Below are 14,540 nucleotides of genomic sequence, written 5' to 3' on the forward strand. Positions count from 1 at the left end.
CCAGGGTAGCTTCGATTTCAAAGTTAGTGAAGAACACACAAGTAACGGGGAACGCTTAGAGAAATAGGAAAAATAGTAAGGGTTCAGAGAGCCTTCTCGCTGGAGGGATGACTGTTATTTATACTTGATTCAGACCCTACTACCGAGGGAGGTCATGGAGTGTTAGGTCATACCTAAGTCAAACCTGCTACCTCTCCTCCCCTCTGCCATGACAATGTGTTAGGCCGCGGCTCAGACTGTCGTGGGAGATCATGGCATGTCAGATCGTGCTTAATTAGACGTATTGCCACCATCCTGCCATGACAGGGTGTCAGGTCGTGGTCGAGCCGTCCTGCATACCCTGGCAGCACGTCGTTGCTTGCTGGGTCCCCTGACACGCACATTAAATGCTACGTGTCTCGGGTCTGACGTGCCCACGATCGAGCACATCCACCCTCCTACATACAGCAGGGTAGTCTGCACGGTACCTTATGGCAGGGCTCAGTGGGTCACCGAGTCCTAAGATGGGATTCTTGGAGTATCCGAGCTCAATGCCAAAGCTCTTCCGATAGGCTTACGGTTGTGGGCTCGGTACGCGGTCTTCCGGTCCAGGCTTCTAGCCCACGTCGGGGTTTCGTTCAAGGGGTCTAGGGTTCACGTAGCTTGATCCCTTTGGGCCTGGGCCCTTCTGAGAAAATGGCCCCCTCACACTACCAACGCGTCATCATGCGGGTGGAGGATGTCCTCTTCGTCCTTCTCGCCAAAGGTTCTTGTAGCACCCCCATGGTGCCGCGGGGCCCTGACAGGAGCTCTCACGTGGTGAACACCTCCTTATAGCATGCTCTACGGGCGTGTGCTCTCCGAGCCGATGAAGTGGTCCCTCCTCCTACATATCCTCTGGTAATCGTGTGGATTTTCCCAATCGGTCCATCTGCCGTTGGAGGACTCCTCTGAGCTTCTATCCTCGTTCCCTGCCTTCCTGGGCTTGCACCCCACAGGAGGCCTAGACGCCCCCCTCACGCCAGTCTTCCCGGTCCTCTAACTAGCGCCTCCGGTTCCATTGGTCTTCCTCCCTTCTTCTTTTCATGGCATTGCAATTTCTGGTTCTATGTCAATTGGTCATGTGGTACTCGCACTATTGGTGGCCCTCTTTGCCTCGGCCCGGCCCTCTCTGTGGGCTCAGGGCCTCTCCCTTTCTCTTAGCGTCTTGTGCTCCTCTTTTTCCCCCTTCGTGGCCATGACCCTCCACTTTGTCCAGCCGCCTTCTGATCGGCTTGCTCCATCTCAGATCGTCACGGAGCCATTGGGGCTTCAAAAGTGTCTTTCGCATTGATGAATCCATTTGCCCAGTCCATAAATGCCATCAGCGTGGTGGGTGTCCTTTGTGCTATTTCAACCATAAACGGGTTCCTAGATCAGATTCCCCCCAAGAGCGCTGCCAAGGTGATCTTCTCATCTTGGTCGTCTGTAGTCATGCGTTCCCAACTGAAACGGAAGAGATACGACTTCAGGCTTTCGTCGTCTCGTTGTTTAACTATGAGGAGGTAAGCAGCTGAGTGCCTCCTCTTCCGGCTCGCCATGAACTGTGTCATGAAGAGGCGAGCCAACTCGTTGAAGCTATCTACGATCCCAGGCGACAGAGACACAACCAAGCCCTGGCGGCTCCCTTTAGTGTCAATGGGAAGGCTTAGAAGGCGATCTCTCCTAGGAAGCCATGCAAGGTCTGTGGGCCTTGAACGTCTCCAGGTGTTCCAATGGGTCTTTGAACCCGTCGTACACTTCCATCTGGGGAACCTTGAACTTGGGCAGGAGGGTTATTTCCATCTGCACAATAGATCGATGCTGACGAGGTGCATCTTGCGTCTTTCCTCCTCTACTGTGGGGTTCATCGGGACTCACCGCGAGTCCACGTGCTCGTTGCCACTAGGTTCTCCTCCTCCCATCATCTCTTTGTTGGTCCACCTGAGCGCTGCATTCTCCTGGCGGATCGCTCCCGTTTCTTCCATCAACTTCCTTATCATCTCCTCCATTCTTGCGAGTCTTGCCTCCATTGCTCCGTTCTGGTTCTCCTCCCTCAGTGTAGTTTGGGACCGTGTTGCTGCCGACATGCGAAGTACATGTTTTCATGAAAAATATCCCATAGACGGCGCCACTACTGATGTCGTGTATCACAGCCTGAGCAATACCACAGCAGCCAAGATCTCAGGACCTACAACGTGGACGAAGAATGGATTTCGGTGACGTCTGGGGTCACTCCAATGCTAAAGTCAGCAGAGATTATTTGAGTGATGAAGAAAGCTAAATAAGTCAAGAAGTAGAAGAGTTCAGAGAGCCTTCCCCTAGAAGGGATGGCTGTATTTATACCAGGCTTGGCCTCGACTGTTGAGGGAGATCGTGGAGTATCAGGCCGTGCTCTGGTCACACCTGCCACCACCCTCATGTTGTGGTAGTGTGTCAGGCCATGGTCGTGCCTTCCTACGACACCTTTGGCAACACGTCATTGCGTGTTGGGCTCCTTAACACGCATTGAATGTAGCGTGTCTATGGCTTGGCGCTCCCAGGCTTGGACACGCCCTCCCACCTACACTCTACGGAAGTCATCTACTACGTACCCTATTGCAAGGCTTGGCTACCCACCGAGGTTCCAAGTGATCGCTGCCTTGTTGTGGGCTCTTTGACAGGGCCGAGCCCGATGCCGAGGCCTTTGCGGATGGGCAGGCGAGTTGTGTGCTTGGCACCTGGTTTCCTGGCTTGGGCGCTTGGCCTGTTTTGGGTTCCCGCTTGAGGGACTTGGGGTCTCCGCAGCTTGATCTCTTTGGGCCTGGACCATTCTCCAGAAAGACCCCCTCACAAGGATAATACTTTCCATTTCTCATAAATATCTTCCACCATTTCATTATTGAATAGAGCTCGTTTCTATTAATTTGTCCATTCGCATCTCAAACGTTTGAAAACTGAAACTTCCAACAAGGAGTGCCTTCCTTTCTCTGAGAGAAAGTGTGAGGTTCTAGTGCCTTGGGTTTACTCTCAAAGGTCTACGTCTCACTTCATGTGAGCACTGTGGTATCGGTTTTTGCTTGTGAGTTCGTAATGGAAGTAGAAGACTTAGCATCACAATGGGAGAAGCTACATCTTTCCAAGGAGGAAAGCTCTTTCTTTCATGTTAACCCAGAAACCTATACTGAGGAAGATGCACGGGGCAAAAACTGTCTGGTGGGGAAGGCCTTAACTGAGAAGAGTGTTAATAGCGAGGGATTTAGGGTCACAATGTCTCAAATATGGAAGTTGGAGGGGTGGGTTATTTTCAAGGAGTTGGGACAACAATGCTTTCTGATAGAATTCCAAAAGCTGATAGATAAAGAGAGAGTCTTGAGTGGACGTCCATGGTTTTTTGATAGACACCTTCTAACCATGATGGAAGTGGATGAAACAATATCCATTCATGCATTACAGTTTCAGTTTGAACCTTTTTGGGTGCAGTTGCATAACCTGTCGTTAGCAACCATGACAGAAGAGTTTGGTCAGCAGTTTGCAGAAGCAATTGGTCATGTTATCAGACTTGAAGCCGAGGCTGATGGGCGAGCTTGGAGGAGGTGCCTCAGAGTAAGGGTAGCGGTGGATCTCCATCAACCTCTTCTGAGAGGGAAATGGCTGATGCTAGGTGAAAAACAACACTGGATTCCCTTTAAATACGAACGTTTACAGAGCTTTTGTTTCAAGTGTGGGGTGCTATTTTACAAAGGAAGGAACTGCACAAGGCTGAGAGCTAAGCAACAAGGAGATGAACAAGCTTCATACCAGTTTGGCCCCTGGTTACGAGGGCAACCCAGAAACACAAACATTTTTGACAGGCGTAGGTACGGTGGTGGTGGAGGTGGAAACCACCGCAAGGGTGAACAACAAGGAGACAGGGATCGTGTTGAACGAGAAGAACCAAGGTGCAAGGGCAAAGCTCTCAAAGTGGAAGTTTTGGCGGGAAAGCAGGACACGTCCCTAGCGGAAAATGAGGAAGAAAAAAAGCAAGGGGTCCAATCCCAACCACCAGCAGAAGAAGCAACAGTAAGAGTTGATCCTGTCCAGGGTGGCTACCTTGGGAACCAGTTACAAGATCAGATGGAAGATCATCTCACTGAAGGCTTGCAGTCAACACACGTGCATGTGTCCTCTTTCGGGTCTGACACACCAAAAGAGAACTTTATGTGCAAAGAAGGAAAATGGCCCCCACCTATGATGATGGAAAGTGGAAAGGTTTAAAAAGGAAGGGGGTGGCACCTACTAGGAGGGCTGATGTTCCTAGGCAGCAGGTTCCTAGGCAGCAGGTTTCGGGACAAGGTATGGGATCATGCAAGTTGGCTAGTGCAAATGATCATGTGAAGCCTGGTAGGGTTGACTTGGTAAGCACTGTCAGAAGGTGGAAAAGAAAGGCTCGGGAAAGAGCCATCCATGAGGAAGGCAATGGTGATACCCCTCTGGCTAATACCCCTAACAGGCCAGCCAGAGTTTTCTACCAGAGGGGATGCAAGAGAAGGAAGACCCATAGCAACTCGGTCTCAAAAAAGAGTAAGGGAGTTGTTGGCACAAATGAAGACTTACTGGTTCAGGCAGAGGCTGGTCTCCAGCCCTGCCAAAATCAATGAGTATTTTGGTGTGGAACTGCCGAGGGCTTGGGAACCCTCATTCAGTTTGTGTCCTTAGGAATTTATCTAAGGAAAAGTGCCCCTTGTTAGTTTTCCTTGTGGAAACTAAAAGCAGAACTAAAAGAATGGAAGGGATCAGGAGAACTTTAATGATGGATGGTTGCTTTGCAGTTGATTGTGTGGGACTAAGTGGTGGTATTGCTCTCTTATGGAAAGATAAATGGAATGTCAAAGTGATTAATTACACTAGATGGCATATCAGTGCACTGATTCAGGAAGATGACTGTGGACCAACATGGCAATTTACTGGTTTTTATGGTCACCCAGATACTGGAAAAAGGAGAGGCAGTTGGCAACTTTTGAAGATGATCAAACCTCCCAGGCCCATGGCCTGGCTGTGCTCTGGAGACTTCAATGAGATCCTTCACCAAAAGGAGAAAATGGGAGGAGCAAGCTGACCCTATAAACAAATTGAGGAGTTTAGGCAAGCAGTTGACTTTTGTGGCCTTAATGACATTCACTCTCAGGGACTAAGCTTTACATGGTCTAATAATAGGGCTGGCAGGGAATTCACAAAGGAAAAGATTAATAGAGCATTGGGAAATAAGGAATGGAATGATATTTTCAAGCATAGCTCGTGCACTGCTCTTGCATCAGTTAAATCTGACCATTCACCTCTCCTCATTGAAACATGCAGAACAAGCCACAAGAGAAGGAAAATAAGAGTGTGCTTCAGATATGAGATGGCATGGGAGTTAAAGGAAGAATGCCAAAAGGTAGTCAGTGAGGCATGGAGGAGGGACACTAGATCAAGTTGTGAGGCTAGTGACCTGAGAAAACAACTAGATGCTTGCCAACAGGAGCTGCTAGCTTGGAAGCAGAAAACAAAGAAGCAGCAGAACATGAACATCACACAAGGGCTACAAAGCATTGGGGAATTACAAGAATCTGGCTCAGGCAGTCATCTTGCTTGCATGAAAAAGGCCCAGGAGAATGTGGTGTCTGCTATGACAGAAAATGATTTAAAGTGGCGCCAAAGGGCAAAGCAACACTGGCTCAAACATGGAGACAGGAACACTCATTACTTTCATATGCAGGCAAGTCAAAGAAGAAAGACCAATTATATTAAAAGGGTTGAGGCCTCACAAGGGAGGATTGTAACTGAGCAAGCAGAGATTGGAGGTGTATTCACAGGTTTTTTCTCTTCTCTATTTGCTTCTACACACCCCACTAATTTTGAAAACTGCCTATTTGCATTGGGAACAAAACTGGACTTAGAGATGCAGGCCTGGTTAATGACCCCTTTCAATAAAGAACATATAAAAGAAGCTATCTTTCAAATGAATCCACTAGGGTCTCCTGGCCCTGATGGATTCCTAGCTCAGTTCTACCAAAAGCATTGGGAGGTGGTGGGTGAGCAAGTGTGTAATTTTGCACTCAAAGTACTAAACCAGGGTGGTTCTCTGAAGGAGGTTAATGACACCTTCATTACCCTCATTCCTAAGGTTAAAAACCCCAAGAGAGTTACTGATTTCAGGCCCATTAGTTTGTGTAATGTTGTTTACAAAATTATTTCCAAAACCATTGCCAACAGGCTGAAGGCTATTCTGCCTAAGCTCATCTTCCTTAACCAAAGTGCCTTTGTTCCCGGGAGACTCATTTCTGATAACACATTGGTAGCTTATGAGATCCTACATACCATCAACTCAAGAATGAAAGGTAAAAGAGAATTTATGGCTATGAAACTAGATATGAGTAAGGCATATGATAGGGTGGAATGGCAGTTTGTGGAAGCTATTATGATCAAGATGGGGTTCCCTCCTCAGTGGATTACATTAATTCAGACCTGCCTCCAATCTGTATCCTACTCTATACTTGTAAATGGGGAGCCTCAAGAGTCCTTTTTGCCTTCAAGGGGCCTTAGGCAAGGGGACCCTTTGTCCCCTTACCTTTTCATCTTATGTGCAGAAGCTCTCACTGCACTTTTAAACCAAGCTGAAGCCTGTGGTGGTTTGACTCCTGTCCCTATTGGAAGAGGTCCAATATCAGTGAACCATCTCTTTTTTGCATATGACAGTCTGCTCTTCTGCCAAGCTAAAGCTGAGGAACTCAGACATGTGCTCAACATACTTGACATATATGAGAAGGCCTCGGGACAGGTGATAAACAAAGACAAGTCCTCTATTTTCTTTAGTAGAAACACTGGCCAGGCAGCTCAACAACAAATTTTGGAGCTTACAGGGGTTAAATCATCTAGCACTCTTGAAAGATACTTGGGACTACCTGCATTGGTGGGCAGAGCAAAGGTGGCATCCTTTCATACTCTTATTGATAGAACTTGGAGTCGAGTTTCCAACTGGAAAAACAAATTTCTCTCTATAGCAGGTAAGGAAGTCCTCTCAAAGCAGTTCTTCAAGCCATTCCCACTTATGCTATGGGTATGTTCCTGATACCAATCTCCATCACCAGTAAGCTAAATCAATTACTCAGGAAATCTAGTGGGGCTTCAATGAAGATAGTTCCAAAATTCAATGGGTCAATTGGAAGCAACTCAGCCATAGCAAAGAAATGGGAGGACTTGGTTTTCGAGATCTGAGGAGTTTCGACCTTGCTTTACTTTCTAAGCAAGGTTGGAGAATTTTACAAAATCCAAACTCTCTAGTGGGCAGGATCCTTAAGCAGAAGTACTTTAGTAAGGTGGGGTTGTTAGAAGCCAAAGTGGGGACAGGGCCATCTTTTGCCTGGAGAGGCATTCATGCAGGGCTAAGTTTGTTAAAGGAAGGTCTCATATGGAGGGTGGGGAATGGCCAACTAGTTAACATAAGGTCAGCTAAATGGCTACCTTTTTCACCTCCATATAAGATTCAGTCTATCCGAGAGGTGGATTGTTGGTTTGAAAAGGTTTATGATCTGATTGAACCCCAAATGCAGCAATGGAAGGAACCCCTCTTACAAGAGCTATTCACCCAGCAAGAAATAACTGACATTAAATCAATACCGATTAGCATGAGGGGGAGAGAAGACAAATTAGTGTGGCAATTCACTACAAATGGGCTTTACACTGTCAAGAGTGGGTACCATCTCAGTAAAGTGTTGGAGTGTGATCAGGAAGGGGAGACCTCAGGCAAAGAAAAAGAAAAATAGGCTTGGAAAACTATTTGGAAGCTAAGAGTAACCCCTGCTACCAAGATGTTCTTATGGAGAGCATGCAATGAGGCTTTACCAACTCTAGCAAATCTAAGAAGGAGGAAAGTGGTGGAACACGGCTCATGCTTGACCTGCAAGCAGGAGGCAGAAACCTCTGGACATGTTCTGTGGGGATGTATTGCTGCTAAGGATGTGTGGGGTCAGGGAGTGAAAAAGGTGCAAAAGCTATCCGTGCAAAGTGATCTAATTTTTGATATCTGGTCCAGACTCGTTGAGATACTCAGTTTAGAGGAACTAGAAGAAGTGGCAGCAACTATGAGGGGCATATGGACTAGAAGGAACAATACTCTTCTTGGTAAAGAATTCAAACACCCAAATGCTCTCCACCAACTGGCCAAAGCAGAACTGGTATCTTATAGGGAAGCTCTCACAGAGGACATAGGGGCCAAGCTCACAACTAATGCAGGGGTTCCAAGATGGTCAAAGCCTGAGGAGGGGTTATTTAAGGTCAACTGGGATGCTGCTATAAATCAAAAGGACAGGAAAATTGGAATTGGAGTTCTCATCAGAGATCACCATGGTTTCTTTATTGGAGGTTTATAGGCACACAGAAATCTCAAAGGATCCTCTTTTGATGCTGAAGCATACGGTATGCTCCTAGCTGCAGTTTTTTGCAAAGAGGTTGGCATAACACATTTTTGTCTGGAGGGTGATTCAAAGCAAGTGGTGGATTTATTGAATAATTACACAAAGAATTGGAGCTTGGGTGGCTGCTTGGTAGAAGATGCAAGAGAGATTCTGAATTCCTATGCCTGTTGGTCAGTTACACATACCTACCGAGAAGCTAATATGGCAGCACATCATCTAGCAAAAACTGCTTTTGGTTGCTCAGAGGATATCTATGATCTTGAAACATGCTCCTCATGTATCTTAACTATAGTCACAAAAGAAATGATGTAGTTGTTTTTACTCGATTCTGTTCCTGGAGTTTGATGTATTTGACACTTATGATTAATGAGATCAGTTCTTTCATCAAAAAAAAAAAAAAATCATTATTGAATAGATAAACAAGCAGCAAATAATTGTGATTTACCAACAAAAATCCATACCCAATCGCTCAAAAAATAATAAATAGACTCTCATTAAGAGAGAATGACACTCTCATACAAGGAGAGAGGAAACCACATGAACCAACTTGAAATGCAGATAAAAGCGGTCACTCGAAATCGCCTAAATCGCCGGTGCACTTCTAGCGGTGTTTTTAATTGCACTCTCGAGTACTCATTCGGCAACTCATTTAATTGTAAGAGACAAGATTGATGGAAGACAACAGGACAATGACATCAATGTCGAGACGTTATTCTTTGGAGATTCTTATAGATTTTACTACCTAAATGTACGCAGCTCTGCTAGGTACAAGCAATCTTGTGTACCGTTTGCGCACCAAATACTAGCTTTTCATATTTTTTTTATTTAAAATAAAAAAAAACTCAGAAAAATACGAATTCGCATAAGAGAATGTCGTAACCCAGCCCCACCTCACGATCCCTCGAAGCCACTGCCATCCCTCCGTGGCAGCAACTGTAGCCGCATTACTCCTTGTTCGACGTCCACCACCACGCATAGAGGAAGCCGACCAACAACCGCCGCAATCTCCTCCGGCTCCTTCTAAACTCGCAACAAAACCAAAGTCAAAAGAGACCAATTAGTTGTACCGATCGACGAAGAAACACAACTGAAGCTAGTTTGGTCTCCTGAGACTACATCCTTTCCTTTTTTTTTGTTTTGAATCTTTAATAGATTCTACTGCAGCCCAGATTATAGGATGCCAAGCCAACCCACAAAGGAGCCCCAATCTAGAAAAATGCAAGCCAGCCCCCTTTTTTCTTTTGATCTCCTGAGAAAAATGCTTAGAGAAGCAAAAAAAAACATAGAATTGCTTACCCAAGATCGTCTTTGAAGCAGGGGTTTTGGGGTTTCAGATCTTAGTGGCTTTGATCTCAGTGCTTGTGAGGGACACAAAGTGATGGAAGCAACCAGAGGAGAGAGAGAGAGAGAGAGAGAGAGAGAGTGAGTGAGAAGAATGACGTTGACAGGCCAGTGGGGGAGAACTTGGAGAGAGAAAGAGAGAGTCCAAAAAGTGAAACGCTCCGTTTTATTTTTCACATTAGCTTTTGGTGCGCAATTGGTCCGCAAGATCGCATTGATGTCCAACTTCGTTGCCTAGTCACTAGTCAGTGTTAAAATGATGCCAACTTATAAAATAGGGATGTTATTCATCATTTAATATTATATATTTTAATATTATTTTATTCTTATTAAATTAATTAAATTATTCTATTTTTATCTATACATTATATATTTATTAAAAAAATTAAAATAAATTTAATAGGTAGGAATAGTAATTAGAATTATTCTTATACAATTTGATTTGTTTAAAATAAAAAATTAAAATTTTAAATAATAATAAAATAATGATTTAAAATATAGACGCCAAAGTGTTTTCTGTGTGTGAGTGAGAGGGAGGGAGGGAGAGATCTTCATTGATTATGCCTATATACTGTTGGAGGCTGGCTACGGGAGTTCCATATGTCCCGGGAAACGGAAGAGTAATCCACAAGTTCACGTCCAATCATGTAGGAAGTGTGCTCTTCTTCCACCACCAGAACTCAGCAAAACACATTTTCTCTGTACCCAAGTTCAATCAGAGTTATTCTTCTTCAATAATAGAGGAGCAGAAAAATCTGGGCGATGCATCTGCCGAGCCAGAAAAATTTTACAAGGAACTGGATGTTGCTGTCAGAGCTGTACAAATGGCATGTTCTCTTTGCCAGAGAGTGCAAGACAGTTTGATTTCCAAAAGCAAAGATCAGGTCCATTCCAAGGATGACAGTTCTCCTGTCACTATTGCAGGTAGTTTTCGCAATTTCTTACCATTTCTTCATAATTTATTTATTTATTTTATCTGAGTAGGGTTCTTGGCGCCGGTGTTGGCTTCATGTGTTTTGGTCGCCTTTGGCTGGAGCTTTTGATGGAAATTTTACATTCTTAAAACGAGAGATGATACTCGTAGCATACCACATAATTTACATATTTTAAAATTATTTTTATTTTATTTTATTTTATTTTTATTAAACTAATTGAGTTACTGTACTTATTCGTCCACGTATTTGTTATAAGAAAAATGAAAAAATAAAATAAAATAACTGAAGTTCGTGGTGTGTGGGTGATGACTAGAATTATTCTCTTAAAATAGAGTACATTTTTGTTAGTTGGGTTATCATGTTATCATGTTGTTCTCTGAGATTGTTATCATCATATTTTCACCAAAAGGAAGCAAACAAATGAGACTGAAATGTTTTATAAATGCAAGAGAACGTTTTTCAAGGAGGGGTAAACTTAAATGTTGTGCAGTAATTATGGACTGGGCCCTTAGAAATTCAATATTGACTGAGATATTGTTGATGGATAATTCCCGAAGACTTCAGTTTTTCCTGAGACACAGTAGCTATGAAGCCATATTTGGACTCTTTGTCAGATTGTAATATTCCTTGTAAGTTATGGCTGCTTTCAGACGTGTTGAACCATTTCAGAAATTGAAAAAACAATCTGGTAGCAACTTAATTCAAGTTGGCAAGTATGGTGATCTTTGAGCCTCATGCAATGAGTGATGAGAGAATAATGCTAAAGTGGGAGTTCGAATTTGCTCAAAAGGTTAGGGACTTGCAATGAAAATTAATAGAGCAATGCAATGTGCTTAAAAATTGGTTCGAATGGACTCTTGCACCTACCTAAGACTTTAGGTGTCAATTCTCCAACTATTTGAAACAAATGTGCTTAATGATTTCTTTTTTTATAACGAAATACATCATCCATAAACAAGCTTTGAACTAATCCCCTATGAATTTCTTTTTCGAGCAATCTGCATTCTTTATTAATTAAGTGACGGCTTTAGACTATTTACACTCCATTGATGGGATATATATGATTGTAGCTCATTCATTATCAAAGTGGTTCAATCTATCAGTAGTGGATGTCAAAACTGGTAACCATACTGAGAGAGAGAGAGAGCGAGAGAGAGAGAGAGAGAGAGAAGGGTTGTTTGGTGTTTTGGAGTTCCAAAGTTGGTTGGAATCTGATTCTTGTGCATTGTTGGACGCATCCTGAGGTGGAGTGGCCTGTTACCATAGAAAGTCATGCCGCATTATCTAACCTGTAGTTGGAACTTGTGCATGTTACTTCTATTCTTAGTTAAAAAAGAAGATTCTCCCTGTGATGCCTAATACAGTACCCACTTACCTTCTCTTTCGTGGAAAGTGTATGCCCAATTTCCCTCAAATTGCTAGCATTCTTTTTTTTTTTGGCAATCTCTAACTACTTTTAGTGCTTGTTGGAATCAAATTCTCTCTATTTCTATTAAAAGTTAGCCAAGTGTTCAAATCTCTGTGCTGAAGTTGACCCTTCCAGTACAAGCCTGGAAGTAATTACATTTGGTTGGGCATCTACTGGTTTCCTAATCTTCTCTTTGCCCATTTTACATGACAATTTTATGATTGGGGTGGTAATTAGTTAATGCACTAGAGTTTAAACTTCTAAAGTTGCTGAGGAAAAAGGTAGCAGTGTAGTAGTAGTAGTAGTATAAGCTGATCTTGGTTCATATTACTTCGTCATCATCAACATTGAAATATGCCTAAATTTGACCATAGAAACACGTTTTACGTGAGTGCTATTAATGAGATGACCAAAATGATTTACTCAATGTGAGCCACCAGTTGATCCTCAACCAGTCCTTTCTTCTCTGTTAAATTATTAAATATGAAAATAAGTTTATTGCATTTCAAATTGGCTACTAAGTTTAATCATACTCTACATCCACAGATTGGATTGTCCAAGCAGCTATCAGCTGGTTACTATCTGAGTCTTTTGGGAGAAAAAATGTGTCCATTGTTGCTGAAGAAGATGTTAAAAAACTCTCCAAGGCTGATGCATCTGGACTTTTAGCAGCTGTAGTGAACACTGTGAATGAATGTCTAGCTGAAGCTCCTCGTTTTGGATTTCAAGGTCCAGATATGGCTCTTGGGACCTCAGACGTGCTTGAAGCTATCAGTCATTGCAACTCATCTGGTGGTCCTACTGGAAGATTTTGGACACTTGACCCTGTTGATGGAACCCTGGGGTTTGTGCGTGGGGATCAATATGCTATAGCTCTAGCCCTGATAAAGGATGGAGAAGTTGTGCTTGGAGTTCTTGGGTGTCCGAATTACCCAACGAGAAAGGAATGGCTAAGTTATCATCACCGATTTCATAGAATTAAAACTAAGTTGACTCCACCAACATCTGATTCTTGGCACCAAGGTTTAGTGACTTATGCTCTGAAGCACAGTGGCAGGGCTTGGATGCAACCACTGCTTCATGCTAATAAGAAGTTTGTGTGGCCAAACTCTGCAAGGCCAGTTTGCGTTTGTTCCATTGATGATCCAGCATTAGCAACATTTTGTGAACCAGTGGAGAAAGCAAATTCAAGCCACTCCTTCACAGCAGGACTAGCTCACACCATGGGGTTACGTGCCTATTCTTTTATTTCATTCTCTTTAAGAAACTTATGTTTTCTTGGGCTTATAATTTCTTTCTTTTCTTTACATTGTACTCATCTTTCATTAACACATGCTTCAGTTGAACAGTTGAAAATCTCTAAGCTCTCTCTCCTATAAATATAATTAAAGATGAAAATAGGTCGTAGCCCGTAGGGGTACAATGCAGAGCAGAAAGCTCATATTAAACCAGACGGGGTCAGAAAATGAGACAGCGACCCTGCTTTCTTAACTTCAGTAGGTGAGAGAGAATCATCATGTTAACTGGATATATCGAAGATTTATGCAAGTCCAGGGCATGTAAGTCCTTTGAAAAGAAAGTGAGACACACCTGAAAAGCCCTCTGGGTGCAACCGTTTGTTTTTTTTTTTTTTTTTTTTTTTTAAACGGAATGTACAGAGCTTGCGTGCTCTGAACTTGTATCGAACATTACTCAAAGAAGATAGAGCATCAAATTGCACATTTTGGCAGATTGAGAGAGGTCTGATATCATGATTTAATGACTGGAAGCAACCACTTCGAGTATACAGTATGGTCAAGTATGCTGCTATAGCTCGTGGGGATGCTGAGATTTTTATGAAGTTTGCAAGGGCTGGCTACAAGGAGAAAATATGGGATCATGCTGCAGGAGTTGTTATCATTCAAGTGGGGGGTGGTGTGGTAACAGATGCCGGAGGGCACCCACTTGACTTTTCAAAGGGAATCTACCTAGAATGTCTTGATCGAGGTGTAATTGCATCTGCTGGAGCCAAACTGCATGACAAGATCATTAGAGCTGTTGATGCTAGCTGGGACTCCTCTAGTCTTTAAGATTTTTGCCATTTAGCATCGATGGGAGAACACAGAATACTACATGATTTGACAGGGTCAGGAAAATTTGTGACCTTCATTTTCTTTAAGGAAAATTATTTATGGAAAATGATTTGCACACAACATTTTTCACAACACTTTATATAACTATGTTTTAAATGAGAGGTATTTTTGTAAAACATCTTATAAAAGTAATATTATTTTACAAAAATACTTTCATTTTATAACGTTGTTGTGTAATGTGTTGTGCAATATTTTGTGTAACGCCCCGACCCCGAGGGTCCGGAGAGTTAACTCATAAAACCTGATAATCAGCTCCAACAAGGCTAGAGTACTTCCAAATTCAAGAATATATCTATTTTTCAAACCTCAAATC

General features: G+C 43.3%; 1 protein-coding gene across 2 annotated transcripts; it reads left to right on the forward strand.

Annotated features, from left to right (window-relative positions):
• The first annotated feature begins 9,809 nt into the window (after window positions 1–9,809).
• On the forward strand, window positions 9,810–13,995 carry LOC121267398 (PAP-specific phosphatase HAL2-like). 2 transcript variants are annotated; one of them, XM_041171264.1, is made up of 4 exons: window positions 9,810–9,841; window positions 10,287–10,676; window positions 12,642–13,327; window positions 13,860–13,995. In XM_041171264.1, exons 2-4 carry the CDS (start codon window positions 10,313–10,315, stop codon window positions 13,905–13,907), a joined length of 1,098 nt encoding a protein of 365 aa, XP_041027198.1. In that variant the 5' UTR covers window positions 9,810–9,841; window positions 10,287–10,312; the 3' UTR covers window positions 13,908–13,995. The 2 variants fall into 2 exon arrangements, with proteins under 2 accessions (XP_041027198.1, XP_041027197.1); XM_041171263.1 differs by having other exon boundaries at window positions 12,642–13,995.
• Window positions 13,996–14,540: the final 545 nt, after the last annotated feature.

This window comes from Juglans microcarpa x Juglans regia, chromosome 5S (genome assembly GCF_004785595.1).
Source record: "Juglans microcarpa x Juglans regia isolate MS1-56 chromosome 5S, Jm3101_v1.0, whole genome shotgun sequence".
NCBI classification, from domain to species: Eukaryota; Viridiplantae; Streptophyta; class Magnoliopsida; order Fagales; family Juglandaceae; genus Juglans; species Juglans microcarpa x Juglans regia.